Source organism: Typopeltis vanoorti, chromosome 6, assembly GCF_054136105.1.
Source record: "Typopeltis vanoorti isolate ZY-2024b chromosome 6, IOZ_Tvanoo_1.0, whole genome shotgun sequence".
NCBI lineage: Eukaryota > Metazoa > Arthropoda > Arachnida > Uropygi > Thelyphonidae > Typopeltis > Typopeltis vanoorti.
In genome coordinates, this window is record NC_143554.1 from 79598424 (window position 1) to 79614615 (window position 16192).

General features: G+C 34.1%; 1 protein-coding gene across 1 annotated transcript in view; it reads right to left on the reverse strand.

Annotated features, from left to right (window-relative positions):
* LOC150105607 (sodium-coupled monocarboxylate transporter 1-like) overlaps positions 1 to 15329 on the reverse strand; it is a 42068-nt gene extending 26739 nt beyond the window's left edge. The window contains exons 1-4 of the mRNA XM_090394939.1: positions 15093 to 15329; positions 13760 to 13825; positions 13534 to 13653; positions 1513 to 1667 (exon numbers count right to left, since the gene is read on the reverse strand). Coding sequence (XP_090251065.1) covers positions 1513 to 1667; positions 13534 to 13653; positions 13760 to 13825; positions 15093 to 15260 — 509 coding nt within the window. The 5' untranslated portion in view covers positions 15261 to 15329. The remainder of the gene's footprint in view (positions 1 to 1512; positions 1668 to 13533; positions 13654 to 13759; positions 13826 to 15092) is intronic.
* Positions 15330 to 16192: the final 863 nt, after the last annotated feature.

Here is a 16192-nt window from a genome sequence, read left to right on the forward strand (position 1 = left end):
AGTCTCATACACCTCTATGTTTAGTTGCTTTAGTTCATTTTTATATTCAATGGAATCTTGGGTTTTTAATTTGCATTTTTTATTTCATTCAGCTTGTCAATCAGTGAGCTTGTTTCTTTGTTACCCAGTCTTTATCTAACTTTTTTTTGTGTTTGATTGAAGAAATGATTGGGAGGCTGCTTGATTAATGATGCTAGTCATTGCTTTAAGTTCATTGTTTGGGTTATCATTCGATACTGCTGGTGGGTGGTTGTTTTTTGTGAGTTCTTGAAATTGATTCGCTTTGTTAGAGTCTTCTAATTCTTCCCAATTGTTTCTGAGGTGTTTTTTCTGTGATTTGGATGCCCTTAGTCGTAGCTTTACTCGAGCACTTACTATGCTGTGGTCAGAGTTTAATTCTACTTTAATTCTACAAGTTCTGGGAGTTGCAAAAGTCCACAAGAAGATGGCAGTTTGTATTAGTTTAGTCGTGGTAGGCATATTGTCCTATGTTTTTTGTGTTTCCAGCTACATCTTTTCCGATTTGTGCATTGAAATCCCCTCCAACTATGGAGGGTCATATCTACAACCAAATAAAACATGAAAATTAGTCATGAGAATATCTCTATGTAAACGCATATGTTCTTGGTTAAAAACGAAATATTCAAGTTTAGATCAAATCCATTTGTCCTCTATGTAAAATTTAATGTTTGATTTTTGAACACCGATTATTATTACCATAAGCTAATAAAGTTAGACGATGCATCACTAGCATTTTATTTCGAGTTCAGCCATTCATGAATTCGAAATAGAATGTTTACTATCTTGGAAAAACAAAAGCAAACAAATAAATTAAACTAGGATGATTACTTTTATTCGATTATTTACCAACCATTCTTTAAGAGAGTGCATATGATTACCTTTCGAATCGAGAAGGCTAAGGATATCGTTTAGTTTTTTTTTTTTTTTGGACATCAGCTCGTCAAACGAACGATATTACATTCCTCTACCCTAAACCAATAGCTCTGAATTTTCCAAAATTCTTAAAGTGGTTATACATGTTTTATGCTTTTACCGATCTGAGTATTTCTATCTATCACAGAAACAATTCACTGCAATTACAAGTAAACCAATCAGTTAAATATTTTATAGTTAGGAATCCTTATATACAGCCATTTTCAAGGTGTCTGTATGACTTGTTTATTTTCTAGATCTGATATAAATGTTTGAGTTAAATACTATCCTGAAAGACAATATGCCAGGACCACAATTAGTCGATTATAAAGATATGGAATACGCAAATAGAATTAATACTTAATCCCACTGATGTACACAATGTAGATGAAAATGTATTGTCTGCGCCCAACTACCATAGCTAAAGTGAGAACGTCATTCAATTATTGGTTGATAAAAAATAACTACATATTTGAACCAATCAAGAAAATAAAACTGGAAACTTCAACTATTGTCAGTAAGTATGTAAATGAAATATTTTAATAAAATATGGATGATATAACCTATTTTATTTCTTACGTGACTGAATGTAATCTGTCTCCTTTGTATCCGATATCAATTACATTTCCAACACCTCCTGCAGCAACAATCCCCCGTCCAATCATCAGAAATACAGAAAGAAACATTAACACAGACTGGTACGCATCGGCCCATATGACAGCTTTCATTCCACCCTGAAAAGAAATCATAAGGTTGGAAAATTAGTATTTTTATTCTGCTGAAGGCAAAATATATTGGGTCTGTTAAAATTCAATGCATAAATTCAGAGAAGTGATTTTAAAAATTCTAATATATTCATAAAAATCAATAATTTTCTTACATCTCAAACTTGTAGTAAATTTGAAATTCTCGTAAAAAATTTCAAATTAACAAATATTACCCCAAAAACATTAATATATACAGATACAATACATTGTTGCGCATTTTGACTGTTGCGCAGTCATTTTACAGGGAGTAACAATAGCTGTAGAAATGAACACAATTCTGAAAAGAGTTTTTCCATTTTTTTAAAAATTAATTTTTTCAGATAGATATTTATTTTATTGTAAGATTCATATTCTTGTACAAAATTCTGATAATCATAGTGTAACCTAAGATCAAAAAGCTCGTCCAATTTACGATACGTATAAAGTTGCAAAGAGGTATATAATACATTATCATTATATATACATATGTACATTCATATAATAAACATATTATACATTATTTAAATTAAGGGGATATTAAACACCACATTGTTTTAAAACCGAATAAGAAACTCAAAGATTGGAATCAGAGAGTTTCATGCCGAATATAGTATAATAAACTATAAAAGTATCGGCGACTACTAGCGTGAGCTAATGCAAGTAGTCCTAGTACGTAGTACAATCACGGGCAACTCGCAGCAAAGGTGGTAAAGTTCTGATTGCTATTCATGGTATTTTCCATAATGTAAAAACACATTTCCTATATATATATATAGGAAATATATGCTGTTATTGCATTATGGTGGGCGGTCACTACCCAGACCGGTTTCAGCCTTTATTGAGGCTTCATCAGTGAGTAGCTAGACCAAATTAGTACCAAAGGGTATAGCGAAAAGAACTTCTATACACTGCTAGACGAGTTGTCAAAAAGATGCACCCATTAAGTTACTTAAATCTACTTGCATTAGCTCACGTTAATTCAAGTAGATTTAAGTTTGCTTTTATTCTCTATTTTGTAAAGTGTATATACATTTTTCATAATTTCACTAAATTCTACTTTTTTTTTCAATAGTTGTTATAAAATATAAAATGATCTTTATAAAATATAAAATTGTCTAAAATTATAAATCCGCTTGGTGGCGCACTGCCGAAATAGTCGTATGGAATAGTGCTGCGTAGTAAACATCGTTTTAATTATATAAAACAAAATGATATATATATTTTAATTATATAAAACAAAATGATATATATATTTTAATTATATAAAACAAAATGATATATATATTTTAATTATATATAACGAAATCAATGATTATGGAAGCCCACTAATTCCAATTTAATGGGTGGAAATATAACTTGAATTATTTTTTCCACACTTCAATATATAAATTAATTATTAGAGTGAACCATCTCACTGATAAGTTGAGAGTACCATTTTTATATTCATGTATCGCTATTAGAATGTCTGTTTATTTATCTAGTATATGTCGAAGGTCCGCACGGTTAGCCTAGTGGCTGTGCGCTTCGGTTCTAGGGCAATTAATGAGTAGAACCGAGGTTTGAATAAAAAACATTAATTACACTACTAGTTTCGTCTAAATCTAAGACTTCATCAGGTGTGAGATAAACATAAATACCAGTAACCAATCTAAGGAATTGATGTTTTAACACATAAAGTAACGTATGTAACACTGAAAAGAATAAAGGCTAGAGTTTAAATAGAAGAATGAACTCTGACTGTATCATTGTGTACATGTCGCGTATAAGATCTCGAGAGCTCCAATGTTGAATGGTGGAGCTGTGAGAGTCTGGTAGGCTCTAGCTTAGGTTGTTATTAATATGGACGGGATTGATAACTATCTCTTTAGACCCTAAAATTCTTCTCTTTAACTCATCACCACATCGGTGGACGTTGACAGTTTCATTCCAGAGTATCTGATGTGGAAAACCTGCATCATTTGAGTTCGCTTAAAATAACACATGACTGGACCATGCACTGGCCCGAGTTCTGTTGTAGGCAATGTCTCTCTGCTGCTCCTCTAAAGGGAGTTCGATAGATTTCGAACTCCCTTTAGAGATCTATATCTCTATTATATCTATAAAGTTCGATAGATATCCTAAAAGAAAAAGAACAAATTATTACAATTTTATGAAAGATGAGGTCAACGGATTTTAAGGTACGTTCTTTCTTGAGGTTATATTAGTTTCTTTAATATGAGTTTTGTTCTAAGTGTTTATCAAAACATTCTAGCCTCCCCATCTTACAATGCAGAAGTAGCTGATACGATGTTTTAGCAACAAGCGGCTCCCGTGAAACAATCGCACCTGCGTTTCCGTGGCTGTTTATTTACAAAGTTCTTTGCTAGTTTCTCCTTATGGTTTGGTATTTCTCTGGCTGTGAATTGTAAATTGTTTTTACCTTTTATTTTCTTTTATAGTTGTTAATAATGTCATAAATTTGATAAAATTCCTAGTATGGTTGCTATTGCTTCCAGCAAAAAGAAGTGTCTTATCTATTATATTACCTACTAAGAATTAAATTATTTAAATTTGCTGACAGCGATGCATCGTACAGGGGCCGTAGGCTACTCTTGCCTAACACTACTGTTGTTGTATTTCTTTAAAAACAAAGATAATGCTCTCCAGTCAGTGAAAATGGCGACATTAGTTAATACTAACGTGACAATCTTATAGCTGAAATCGGAAAATTTTTAATGTTGTAGATTGATGTCTAAACATATTTCGGATTATTCCTTTAAGCCATGAGATTCAGAATAATTTTTACGTTTCCGATTATTCTAAATATTTATTTGCGTAATTGACGTAAATGAATTCTTTATTTACGTCATTTACGCATATTTATGACTACTTAAAACGTTATTTAGCTATTACATGCATTCTGCAATTGATATAAAAAGGCAATAATTCACTACACGATGAAATTCGCTATATGGCGGTGGTCTAGAACCTAACGTGTCCTACGCCCGTATGCATGTATTATTATTATTATTATTATTATTATTATTATTATTATTATTATTATTATTATTAGACCTCCATAGAGTCAACGACTCATATCGGGTGGCCCTCCATTACACACAGCTCATCATACTGTGGCTTGAATGCATTCACTGTCTCCACACCCACTAGACTTCCAGGCAACGCATTCCAACTACCCTCACCACGCGAAAAAACCAGTTCTTTCCAATTTGTTCACGACCATTTTATGCAATGGTCGTGAAATGGTCATTCTCTCCTGTCTCCACCAGTTCCCTGAAAAATCTGATACTCATTCATCCGATAATTACCCCTTAATATGTATCGATACGTCCTCCTCCCTCATCCTTCTATCCACTAAACGCTATAATGGCATTCTCGCAATCTGTTTTCATGTCCAACATTCCAAAAACTAGAAAACACCTTAGTCAATCGTCTCTGAATCGCCGACATATTTTCTTCCTTTTGAAAACCAAGTAATGAACTCTTGGCACAGTAATCGACATGCTGTCTGAATAGAGCCTTATGCAAGTGTCATTACATCTTTACGCCTACATATCAATTTTCAAGGCGTAATTGTCATAATGAATTGTGCTGTCTTCACAATTTTAGCAAAATATCTTGGAAATTTCAGGTCCTTATCCACCAACATCACAGATCCCTCATCTCCTCTACCTCAAGTAAGATATTTCCCCACCATCCTATATTCTGCTTCCGTCTGTGCCTCCCAAACTTAAACCTTATGAGGGTGTGCTGAAAATTTGTGATAATCACCAAAAAGGAACTGAGGTACAACCACGTAACTTACATATTATTCTACATAATCACCACGAAATGTTATACAATTGTTAATCCACTGGTGCCATTTGGAATCCTCTGAGAAAAAAGGCTTTCCCTTGTGGTACAAACTAGTCCGCAACTGCAGATATGACTTCATCATCTGTGGTAATTTTTGTTCCTTTCAAGTGTTTCTTAAAATTTGGGAAAAGTAAACAGTCAAATGGAGCCAGGTCTTGCGAATACGGTGGGTGAGGCAGATATGGAAGTCCAAGTTGTGTATTGTCTGTTAGGTTTCTTAAGCAGGTGCATTGTCCTGCAAAAGCAACACGCCTCTGCTCAGTTTCCTGCAGCAAATCCTTCGGTAGCTCCTTCAATTCCTTCACAGCTGCTAAATAAACTGATACTGTAACATTCACCTTTTTTGATGTATTACTAAGGATTATACCATCCATATCTCGAAATACAATGGCAAGAACCTACCCTGGTGACTTTGGGTTCGGAACGTCTTTGGCACTGGAGAACCTTTGTGTTCCACTCCACTGACTGTTGTATGTTCTCAGTGTCATAGTGACGAAGTCATATTTTATCAGCAGTCACAATACTAGCCAAAACATATATGTACGTGATTTCTCAAAATGACCAAAAATCCCTTGAGGTGACATCACGCGTTTTCTCTTTTGGTCGATATTCGAACATTTGGGGACCCACTTTGCTGAGAGCTTCTGCATACCCAGAATTTTGGGGATAATGACCCTAACTCACTTCCTGGATAACTCTAGAGTCTTTACAATGTTTTATTTGTCTATGATCGGTGATCATGGGATGCACTGGATCGAGGTTTTCTGGTGTGATCGTTTTGTAAGGTTTTCCTGACCTGTGAGCATTTGTTGTCTCAGGATGCTCAGTTTTAAACTTGGCCACCCATCTAGTAATTGTTGGTTATGCTGGGGGGATAGTCCCCTAAAGACTTACACAAAATTTGGTTAATCTTAGTTAACGACTTTTCTTTAAGCACGAAAAACTTGATGTTCCGAACCTCTGTGTCTTCGAATTTCTTCAAAACCTCTGACATGTCTTATAAATTATTATTATTATTATTATTATTATTATTATTATTATTATTATTATTATTATTATTATTATTATTATTATTATTATTATTATTGCAAGCTTATCTGAAGGAAGATATAGACGAAATAGACATTTTAATACTGACTGAAGTATCTACGACAAACGAAGAGGCAACCTCCTACCAAATGCCACACTTCAAACAACACAAACACTGCAGACAAACAAAACGAGGCGGTGGTATAATAATATTTACCAAACATAAGCTAGAAGTAACAGAAATAAACTATAAATTAGAATACGCAGAAAACATATTCATCGAAATTAAAAACATCAAACAAGAAAACTCCCTGATATTAAACGCAATATTCAGACCACCCAACTTAAGCACCACAAAATTCCTAGAAGAACTACACAGATGGCTTTCAGCCACCAAAGTAGGTACCTCAAAATACTTGATAATAATAGGAAACAACAATATAAACATTAGGAACATAAATAACAACAACACAGAACAATACCTAGACCTATTATCGGCATATAACATAACCCCATCCATACAGTCCTATACACGAGAAGAGACACTCCGAAACACAACAACCTCAACCTGCATTGATCATATAAATATAAGGGCCCCTCCAAACAGCCACACAGCAGCCGTCATAACATGCAAACTAGCAGACCATTATTTCACAGCATTGCAGTTACACACTGAACCAGAACCCATAAAAATCACTGAGACTACAAAACAGTATCATAGCATTGTAAACGAAGCAATAGTGAACGATGAAATCAGAAAAACAGACTGGATGCAGATAGCATCTCTAGACTCTGCTGAAGCTGTATATAATAATCTTAAACTTGCATTTAACAAAATATATAACAAAGCATTAACAAAAATAAACATACGCCCCCAAACAAAACAACATACTAACAGACATACAAAGAAAAGATGCCCTATGGAAACAACTTAAGAAGTCGCCAAACAATATCGCTTTAAAAGCTGAATACAAAAGAAAACGGAATCTCCTAACAACCCAGATTCGAACGGCAAAAAGAAACTATTACAGCAACAAATTTACAACAGCGCAGAATGACATAAAGGAAACCTGGCACCTGATTAATGAAATGCTGGACAATATACACAGAACCACTACCTCAGAAACAATAAAACACAGCTTTGCCTGCGACCCCAAATCCCTCAAACAGTTGGCAAACAACTTTAATCAGCACTTCGTGAACTCTGTCCAAAAGCTACAAGAAACAACCTTTCCTCACACAAAAGAACTTTCTCCACTAGGTACGGAAGCAACCCAGTCGATGTGGTTCCCCACAGTAACAAAAGAAGAACTATCACTGGCAATTCAACAAACTAATCCTAACAAAGGACCGGGGATAGACGGAATCAGACCAAAAGACATCAAGAAACACTTAACCGACCTACTTCCAGTTGTTCAAAAACTGTTAAATAAAATCTTCGAAACGGGACACATAGCTGAAACACTGAAGACTGCATTAATCACACCCATAAACAAACAGGGAAAAAGAAACATAATAAGTAATTACAGACCTATCACCACGCTGCCTGTAATCAACCAAATCATGGAGCGCATTGTACATCAGAAACTCTCCACATACGTTGAAAAATTTCAAATCATACCCAAAACACAATATGGCTTTCAAAAAAATAAAGGAACAGCAACACTCCTGGATGATTTCACAGATCTAATAAACGCTGCATTGGATCAAAACAGAATAACATTAGTGGTCTTCATTGACCTAACAAAAGCATTTGACACACTAACACATAAAACCTTGTTAACGAAACTTACCCATATCGAAATTGGAGGTCGTCTACTCCAGTGGTTTAAAGCATACACGAAAAACAGAAAGCACATCACACGTATAGGATCAGCACACAGCAAAGAGGTACATGTAACCTGTGAAGTACGGCAAACATTCATCCTGCTATACACAAAGTGCAGAACCTAAAATCACAACCATCACACAGGTGAAAACAACATGGTATCTTGGACTTCACTTCGATGCTGATCAAAGTTGGAATAGCCATACAAACTACCTACATACCAAGCTTACGATAATAGCAAGCAAACTATACAGATTAAAAGACATTGCCCCAACCCACATAAAAATACTAATCTATAAAGCATTATGTGAAAACATTTTAAGATATGCAATCACATCATACGCATTCTGTGCAGACTACAGACTTAACAGGCTACAATGGTTGCAAGATAAAATGATAAAACTGATATTCTGGGAACAACCCACTCTTATGCAAGAAGCACGGACAAAACACAAAATATTTAAGGTGAAACACTTACGCCACTACACAGTCATGTTAAAACACTACTACAGCCCAACATATAGAGTAACCAGAACAACATATGAAATAACAAGACCACAGTCAACAAACTACATAACATATAAGTACAACAATCACAACGGCAAAGCCACCCTAAACTTCTACGTACCTGACATGATAAACAAACTGCCGTTCGACAACAGAAACCTAGGAACATACAGAGAGCTGAAACAGGCACTATATAAATATTATAGCGAGAATGAAAATTAGAGCAATTCCTGTTTCTCTCTCCCCACTACACATGCACACAAACATACAAACCTATGACAACTCCCCCCTCTCAAAAACTATCACTACAAGAACACAAAGAAACAAACACACCACGTCTAAAAACAACCCTATTTGCACAAAAATAAAAATAAAAAAATATAAAAAAAAGTTAAACTGTAATAGCAGTCGAAGTCTTTCAAGCACGTATCAACAAACAGTAAAATCAACACCTGGCTTGTGACCAGTATAGGAACATAACCATGAAACCACCACTCTCTCTCATCTACTATCTTCCTCAGATAAGCTCTGCCAAGCTTCTAGGAAGAAAATTACTAACTTACAAGAATCTGTTATACACACTTGTAATGCGTTAGAAATATTATATATATATATAATTACTACAGCAGCTATGTATGCAATATGTATATTCTAAAATCAAAAATACTGTATAATCCTTATAGTAATTACGGTAAATATTATTATTGTATGTAACTTATACTGAGACATATAAATTGTTTTTTTTTTTTTAAAAAAATATATTACTATTATACTCAAGAGAACTATGGTATATATGTATGTGTAAATATTTTAGCAGTGAACAAAAATATTATTTATTTAAAAAAAAATTATTATAATTTAAAAATATTAATAACTCGCCAGTATTTGTTATTCACAATTGTAATGTATTATAAATATTATGTATATATATATACGTGTATATAAAACTATTGTTGAATCTATGTATGTAATTTATCTGAGACAATAAAATGTTTAAAAAAAATTATTATTATTATTATTATTATTATTATTATTATTATTATTATTATTATGTGCAACTCCAAGGAGTCAGACTCATTGAGGGATGCCCTAAACCTCATATCACGAACAACTATTCGGCATTCTCACAGTATCTATCATACGTAGCTTTGAACACATTTACAGTCATGGCACCAGAACAAACTCTGGCAGCTTATTCCACTCATTCGCCAGTCTCCAAGTAAAAAAACCAGTTCTAACATCCTTGCTAAATACACTGTTGCTCGGTTTACAAAAATGGCCCCTAGTTCTCCCATCACCAGACCGGTTCTGAAAAATGTTTTCTGAATTAATCTTATAAAAACGCTTCAGTAATTTGAATGTCTTAATCATATCACTCCTTTTTCGCCTATCAATCAGTTTCTGTAGCCCATAGATCTTCAATCTGTTCTCGTAAAGTTCATTCCATAAACCAGCTATCATCTTGGTCACTCGCCTCTGGATCCTCTCAACCTCCTCCCCATCAAGAAGTAACTCAGGCGGCCAGATCCGGGCATAATAGTCAAGATTGGGTCTTATCAAGATTCAATAAATTAAGGCTCAATAACTTGCTTATCTCTGCCTCGTCAAAGTATTCTTCAGTAACCAAGTGATTTGATGAGCTGATTTAGCCACTTTTGCTATGTGCCCCCCCCATAAACTTCAACTCCCTCTCTACCAACACACCCACATCATCTCTGGCTTCGTCAACCTACTGGAGTACAGTTCCACCAATTTGATATACTGTTGCAAATTTTTTCACCCCAAAATGCATAACCTTACACTTTGCCACATTAAACTGACATCATTCTCATTAGCCCAGACTGTCAATCTATCCAAATCATCCTGCAAAATTTTGTCATCATGTGCATTCACTATTGCTCTACCCAACTTTGCATCATCAGCAAATAAATGTACAGTTTAACTCAGATCCTTTCCTATATCATTAATGAACAAATTAAATAGCAGTGGTCCAAGAACAGATCTAAATGAAAAAGAATACATTATTACAATTTGAGGGGTAATGGGTGTTAACGGCTTTTAAATGGCTTTCATTGTAACTTACATCCGTTTCTTTAATATAATTTTTGATTTTTGTTCTAGATGTTTATTAGAACTTTTCAGCCCCCCCCCGCATAAAGGTCCTTATGTTCAACTGGTTCTTGGAGTACTCCACTAGTGACTTTCCTCTTCTGGGATATCCGCTACCACATCCAACTTGCTGATAGTTATAGAACAGCCAATCTCCACTCGAACACACAAATGAATTATCCAATCCTATCTGTTCCATTTTAATTACCAGCTTGTTATGCAGCAATCTATCCATATATTTAGATTTAGCAAAATGTAAATATACCAACGGTACGCATTTTCTTTCCCATTTCCATCCCATTTTCCCAATTCACTTGTCTCCCTGTTATAATAAAAACTAGATTGCTAAAACACGAGTTTTTTCCTTTAGTAAACTCATGCCGTGCATCAAAGAAAATAAAGTTATCATCATCATAATTCTGAATCCTGATACTCACCATCCTCTCTAATAAATTAACCACAACCCATGTAATTCGAAACCATAGTCATATCGCCCAATTTATGAAGAGGAGCAATGTTAAAGAGGTACATTAAGCTATTTTAACTCCTTGAAACATTCCCTCAGTACACGCTCTGATATATCAACAATCCTTACATCCTGATTGACACCGAGTTTATCTCAGTTCCTCATGTATACCTCCAATTCACTCACTATTAGTGTTTCTCCTCCCTCCCTCCCCAATGACCTCAAGTTTTTCGGGATGTTATTTTCACGAGAATGAAACACCTTTATGGAATGTTCATTTAACATCTCTACTATATCTGCCATACCCGCCTCAGTGGTTATCATTCACTGCAACCAGTACAGCTAGTTAACAGTCCTTGATATTCGCCACACAAAAAATCGCTTTCTGAACGGAGTCAGATGATCAATAGATTACTGTATATGTGACATGAAAGGTATATCCCCTCTCAAAACAAAGCAAAATAAAAAATTGCCACAAAAATCTTCAATCCACATGCATATAATTCATTTTTCGGTGAACTGTATTTTCGATGAATTGCGTTTCAATAATTTGTGTTTTCGATTAACTGCTGATCGGTGAATTGCTTTTTCAGGAAATTGTCTTTTGGTGAATTGCTTTTTCGATTAACTGTTGTTCGATGAATTGATTTTCGATGAATTGTTTATTTGATAAATTGTGTTTCGATAAATTGTTTTAGGTGAACTCTCCGGATACACTGAACCGGACCACACAAAATCGAAATCGTTCTCTCCTCGTAATCATTTTCATGATAATGTCCATTCCAGTCAATAACATAGTTACATAACATTGTCGCTTTTACACACATATGCTCACATTCCTCTCATTATAATTTAGTTTTTTCTTGACTCTCTGTGTTACATCTCATAACTGTTATTACTATTACAAGACTCCTGATACCAAGCGCAATCACGTGTGGGCCGTCCCTCTTATCCAAATCCAATTTTCCAATCCATAAAATTCAATCTACACACAAAAACATTCGCATCCATTTCTTCTCTACAGCCTACACATCGAATCGTTTGCCATCATATCACTTCTTAATTCATTTTTTCATATCGAGGTAATATACTTACGATTTAAACATTCCCACTCTTCACCCTCCCCTCTTCCTACAACCCTTTCATATCCCTTCTCATACTGAACTTGTCGTTAGTACCTATTATATGTGCAGCCTGCCAAAGACTTAAACAATACAACCATACCATTCATCCTTCTACACATCACTGTCCTCCGCATCAATGCCTTAATCCGCTGGGCTATCTTCATAATTTTGGCTGCCCCCGAAATTTCAGTAGGAGATGAGTGATCACACCCAGATCCCTCACATCCTGAGTCACCTTTAAGATCTCTCCAACAATTGCATTCTGTGCAAGCCATCTATACTTACTGACTTTTAAAACCTTATACTTCTCTACAGTTAACTGGGTAATTTCACGCATTTGCTCATTTACAGACTGTTCTTGTCCTCTTGCAAGGTTAAAACATGTGTTCTACATGTTTTAACCTTGCAAAGTTAGGAAGACCTGTTCACAGGTCTTCCTAACTTTGAATCCTCTGAAAACAACTGTACATCACCATTCAAACATTTTCCAATATCATTAATCTACAAGTTATAAAACAACGGTTCAAATCAGGCCATTGGGATACACCACTACTGGCTTTCCTTTTCTGAGATACTCGTATCTCCCCATACGTAACATGCTTATACCTATCAGACAAACAATCACCAACCTGATGCACGAATCTAATTTCTAACCCTATTTTTTCAAATCTAGTTACCAACCGTCAATCTATCAAAGTTCCTTTCCATAATCTAAATATACGACTGATGTGTGCATCACCCTGATCCAATGTATTTGCCATCTTATTATAATAAGTAAGAAGATTATTATAACACGATCTTACTTTAGTAAACCCACGCTAACAACAATAATTTAATAATAATTTAATTTTATAAACATATATTAAATACATATAAACAATAATCATATTTTAACATAATTAAGACATAATAATTGAGACATAACTTGGTGCTTACTATTGTAGAATATAAAGTGCAGATTGTTCCAATTATAAAAATCAGCGCCCAATCTGCCATTCCTGTAACACAGTTTAAACTTACTGCATTTGCGTATAAAATCAAAGCAGAAAAGAAAATCTGTAAAACAAAAAGAAAACTTCATCAACAAATGAAGTAAATAAAGAGTAAAATAAAAGGCAGTGAATATCAAAATTAAAACATTTTTTTTCTAAATGATACTTACTGTCTGCATCATAAACGCAAGTGAGGAAAATGTCCTAATACACTCCCCGAATCTTTTCTGCAAATACTAAATTAAAAACGGTAATTTACAGTGTTAGGGAGTGTTTAAATCTCCATAATACGATGATTTGAATAAAAAAAATAAAATAAAACAAAAGATGTAGAGATATTTTGGTTTACAAAAATTGCATGATTATAAAGCTTTCTAAAATCTTTTTTTTTTCGCTTAACCATCGATCGTACACTGCTTACCAGAATTTCCATGCATTCATGATAAAGTGGGCGCAGGAAATCCTTCGATTCTTTCTGCCATATTCGCCTATTTCCGCATATTCTTGTAATAAAGATATAATTTTCAAGAGAAATAAATGAAGCCTTAAGAATAATTATCACAGTATTACTGATATTCTATCTTTGCGCGATATAGGAGAATGAAAGATTTTTAAAATATCCGATAAGATAAATTCAATTTCTTAGTGTATTTCTAACAATCCTAAATTAGAAGTTGACATTCAGAGATATTTCTGCACGATTTGTTTCATTATTATTTCATCTTCCCTTGTTGCTTTATCTGTTCTATTTACCTGCTCTAGGTTAGAAGAAATATCCGCTAAAAGAAAGTAAGTGGAACTGACCTCAGTTGGCCCATTTGGAGCTCCCACTGGACAAATTGCAAATGGATCCTCTGAACGTGTTGTGAGGAATTTAAATTTATGCTATACCCCAATGGTATCATTTGTTTCCTCAAAGTTTGCGAAGTGTCAAGGGGATGTCTGGTTTTGGCATTTTTAGCTGGAGCAGGTGTTATTTAAATATTTTTTGCACTTCAGATCAAAAGGTCATTCATATCTTCAGAAGTTAAGAAATTTAAAATTGATTGTAAAGCATATATGAATTCACTTAATGTTGCTGTTGTCTATTAGGATATACAGTACTTTTAAGTGAACTCATATATACTCATATATATCACCTTCCTTTATGACAGAAATGACTATGGTACTGGTTTGCTTTCATTACAAATCCCACAATAGTTTAGTTTCTTTATGAGATTTAATGTCATATTTGATAAATATAAACTATTTAGCGAATATCCTCGTAGCACATTCGGTTTCGCCAAAGCTCATTGATTGGAAAGACCTGAATTTAAATCGGTCTAGAATCAGAAAAACCTTTATCAGGATTTTTAGTTGAAAGAGATTTATCTGGACTCTACAGACATGGCAGTGTTTTGTCTCGGACATTCTGACTTATTTCTAGATATGTAATATGGATGCAAATTGCATGCACAAAATATATATTTAGACACAGAATTGACGATGTCAACTTTTGATTACCTCATTAATGGTGAATTTTGCTATTTTAAAATACACTGGGAAGAGAAACACTACCGTTATGCTCAACCCAATAATGTCACCTATAATCATAAAAACAACATCAATGCCAAATCTATATATTTCTGATGGAAACCCTACAGTCTGGATGCTTGACACTGTGGTAGCCATGTAAGAAAGCGCAAGGGGAAGAATGCCTGCTTTCTTGTCTCCTAATAATACCTCGTCAATTTTCACTTGTTTTCCTCCAGCAATTCTGGCATAAATTCCAATAGCAGCAGAAATGGTCAATGCAACTGCAATCACCGAATAGTCAGCAACTCCTAGAGTATAATTCGTGGTCATCTTGGTGAGAATAGATTTATGTCTGCAAAAAAAATAAATAAATAAAATAATGAAGGTTGTTCGTATAAATAAAAATGTAACATTTTCTGATAATATCTTATTAAAATAATAAAGATAGGAAAGAAATTATTAAAATTTCAGAATAATATGTGAATTATAGTAATGGAAATACTGTTATCACAATCAATTAAAATTACCGAAAAATCAAAAGCACATTATTAACTAAAGAACAAAATCAGTCATACATTTTTAATTTAGTAATTCTTGCTATATACATGAGGAATCCAAGATATAATGAAATTGATTACATTTAACAAGTTGGGTATTTATCGGATTTTTTCAATACAAAAAATACTAAGGTTCCATGAAAAACCTTGTGATGTAACTTTGAGAACTTCACTACTATAAGAGAACTACCGTTTTTTATTATTATTAATTATGGGAATCTCCAGGGAGTTCATAGAATCATAGTAGGAGGTCCAGTAACATTCCGAAAAACCAAATAATATCAATCATTTTCATAATGCCTGTCATACATTTCATACTTGACTTTGAAATCATTTACCCATACAACACAGATGAATAACTCTGGGATGCTACTCACGCCATCCAGGCAAAAGCTACATTTCTAATAAAATGCTAACTTGCTACCTAAATTCTTTCTTAAACTGCAGGGAGTATACCTCGTTCTTCTTACACTCGTCATGTACCTCTTTATCAATCCTTTAAGTAAGTGAGTTCTCTATTATATCCTTTCT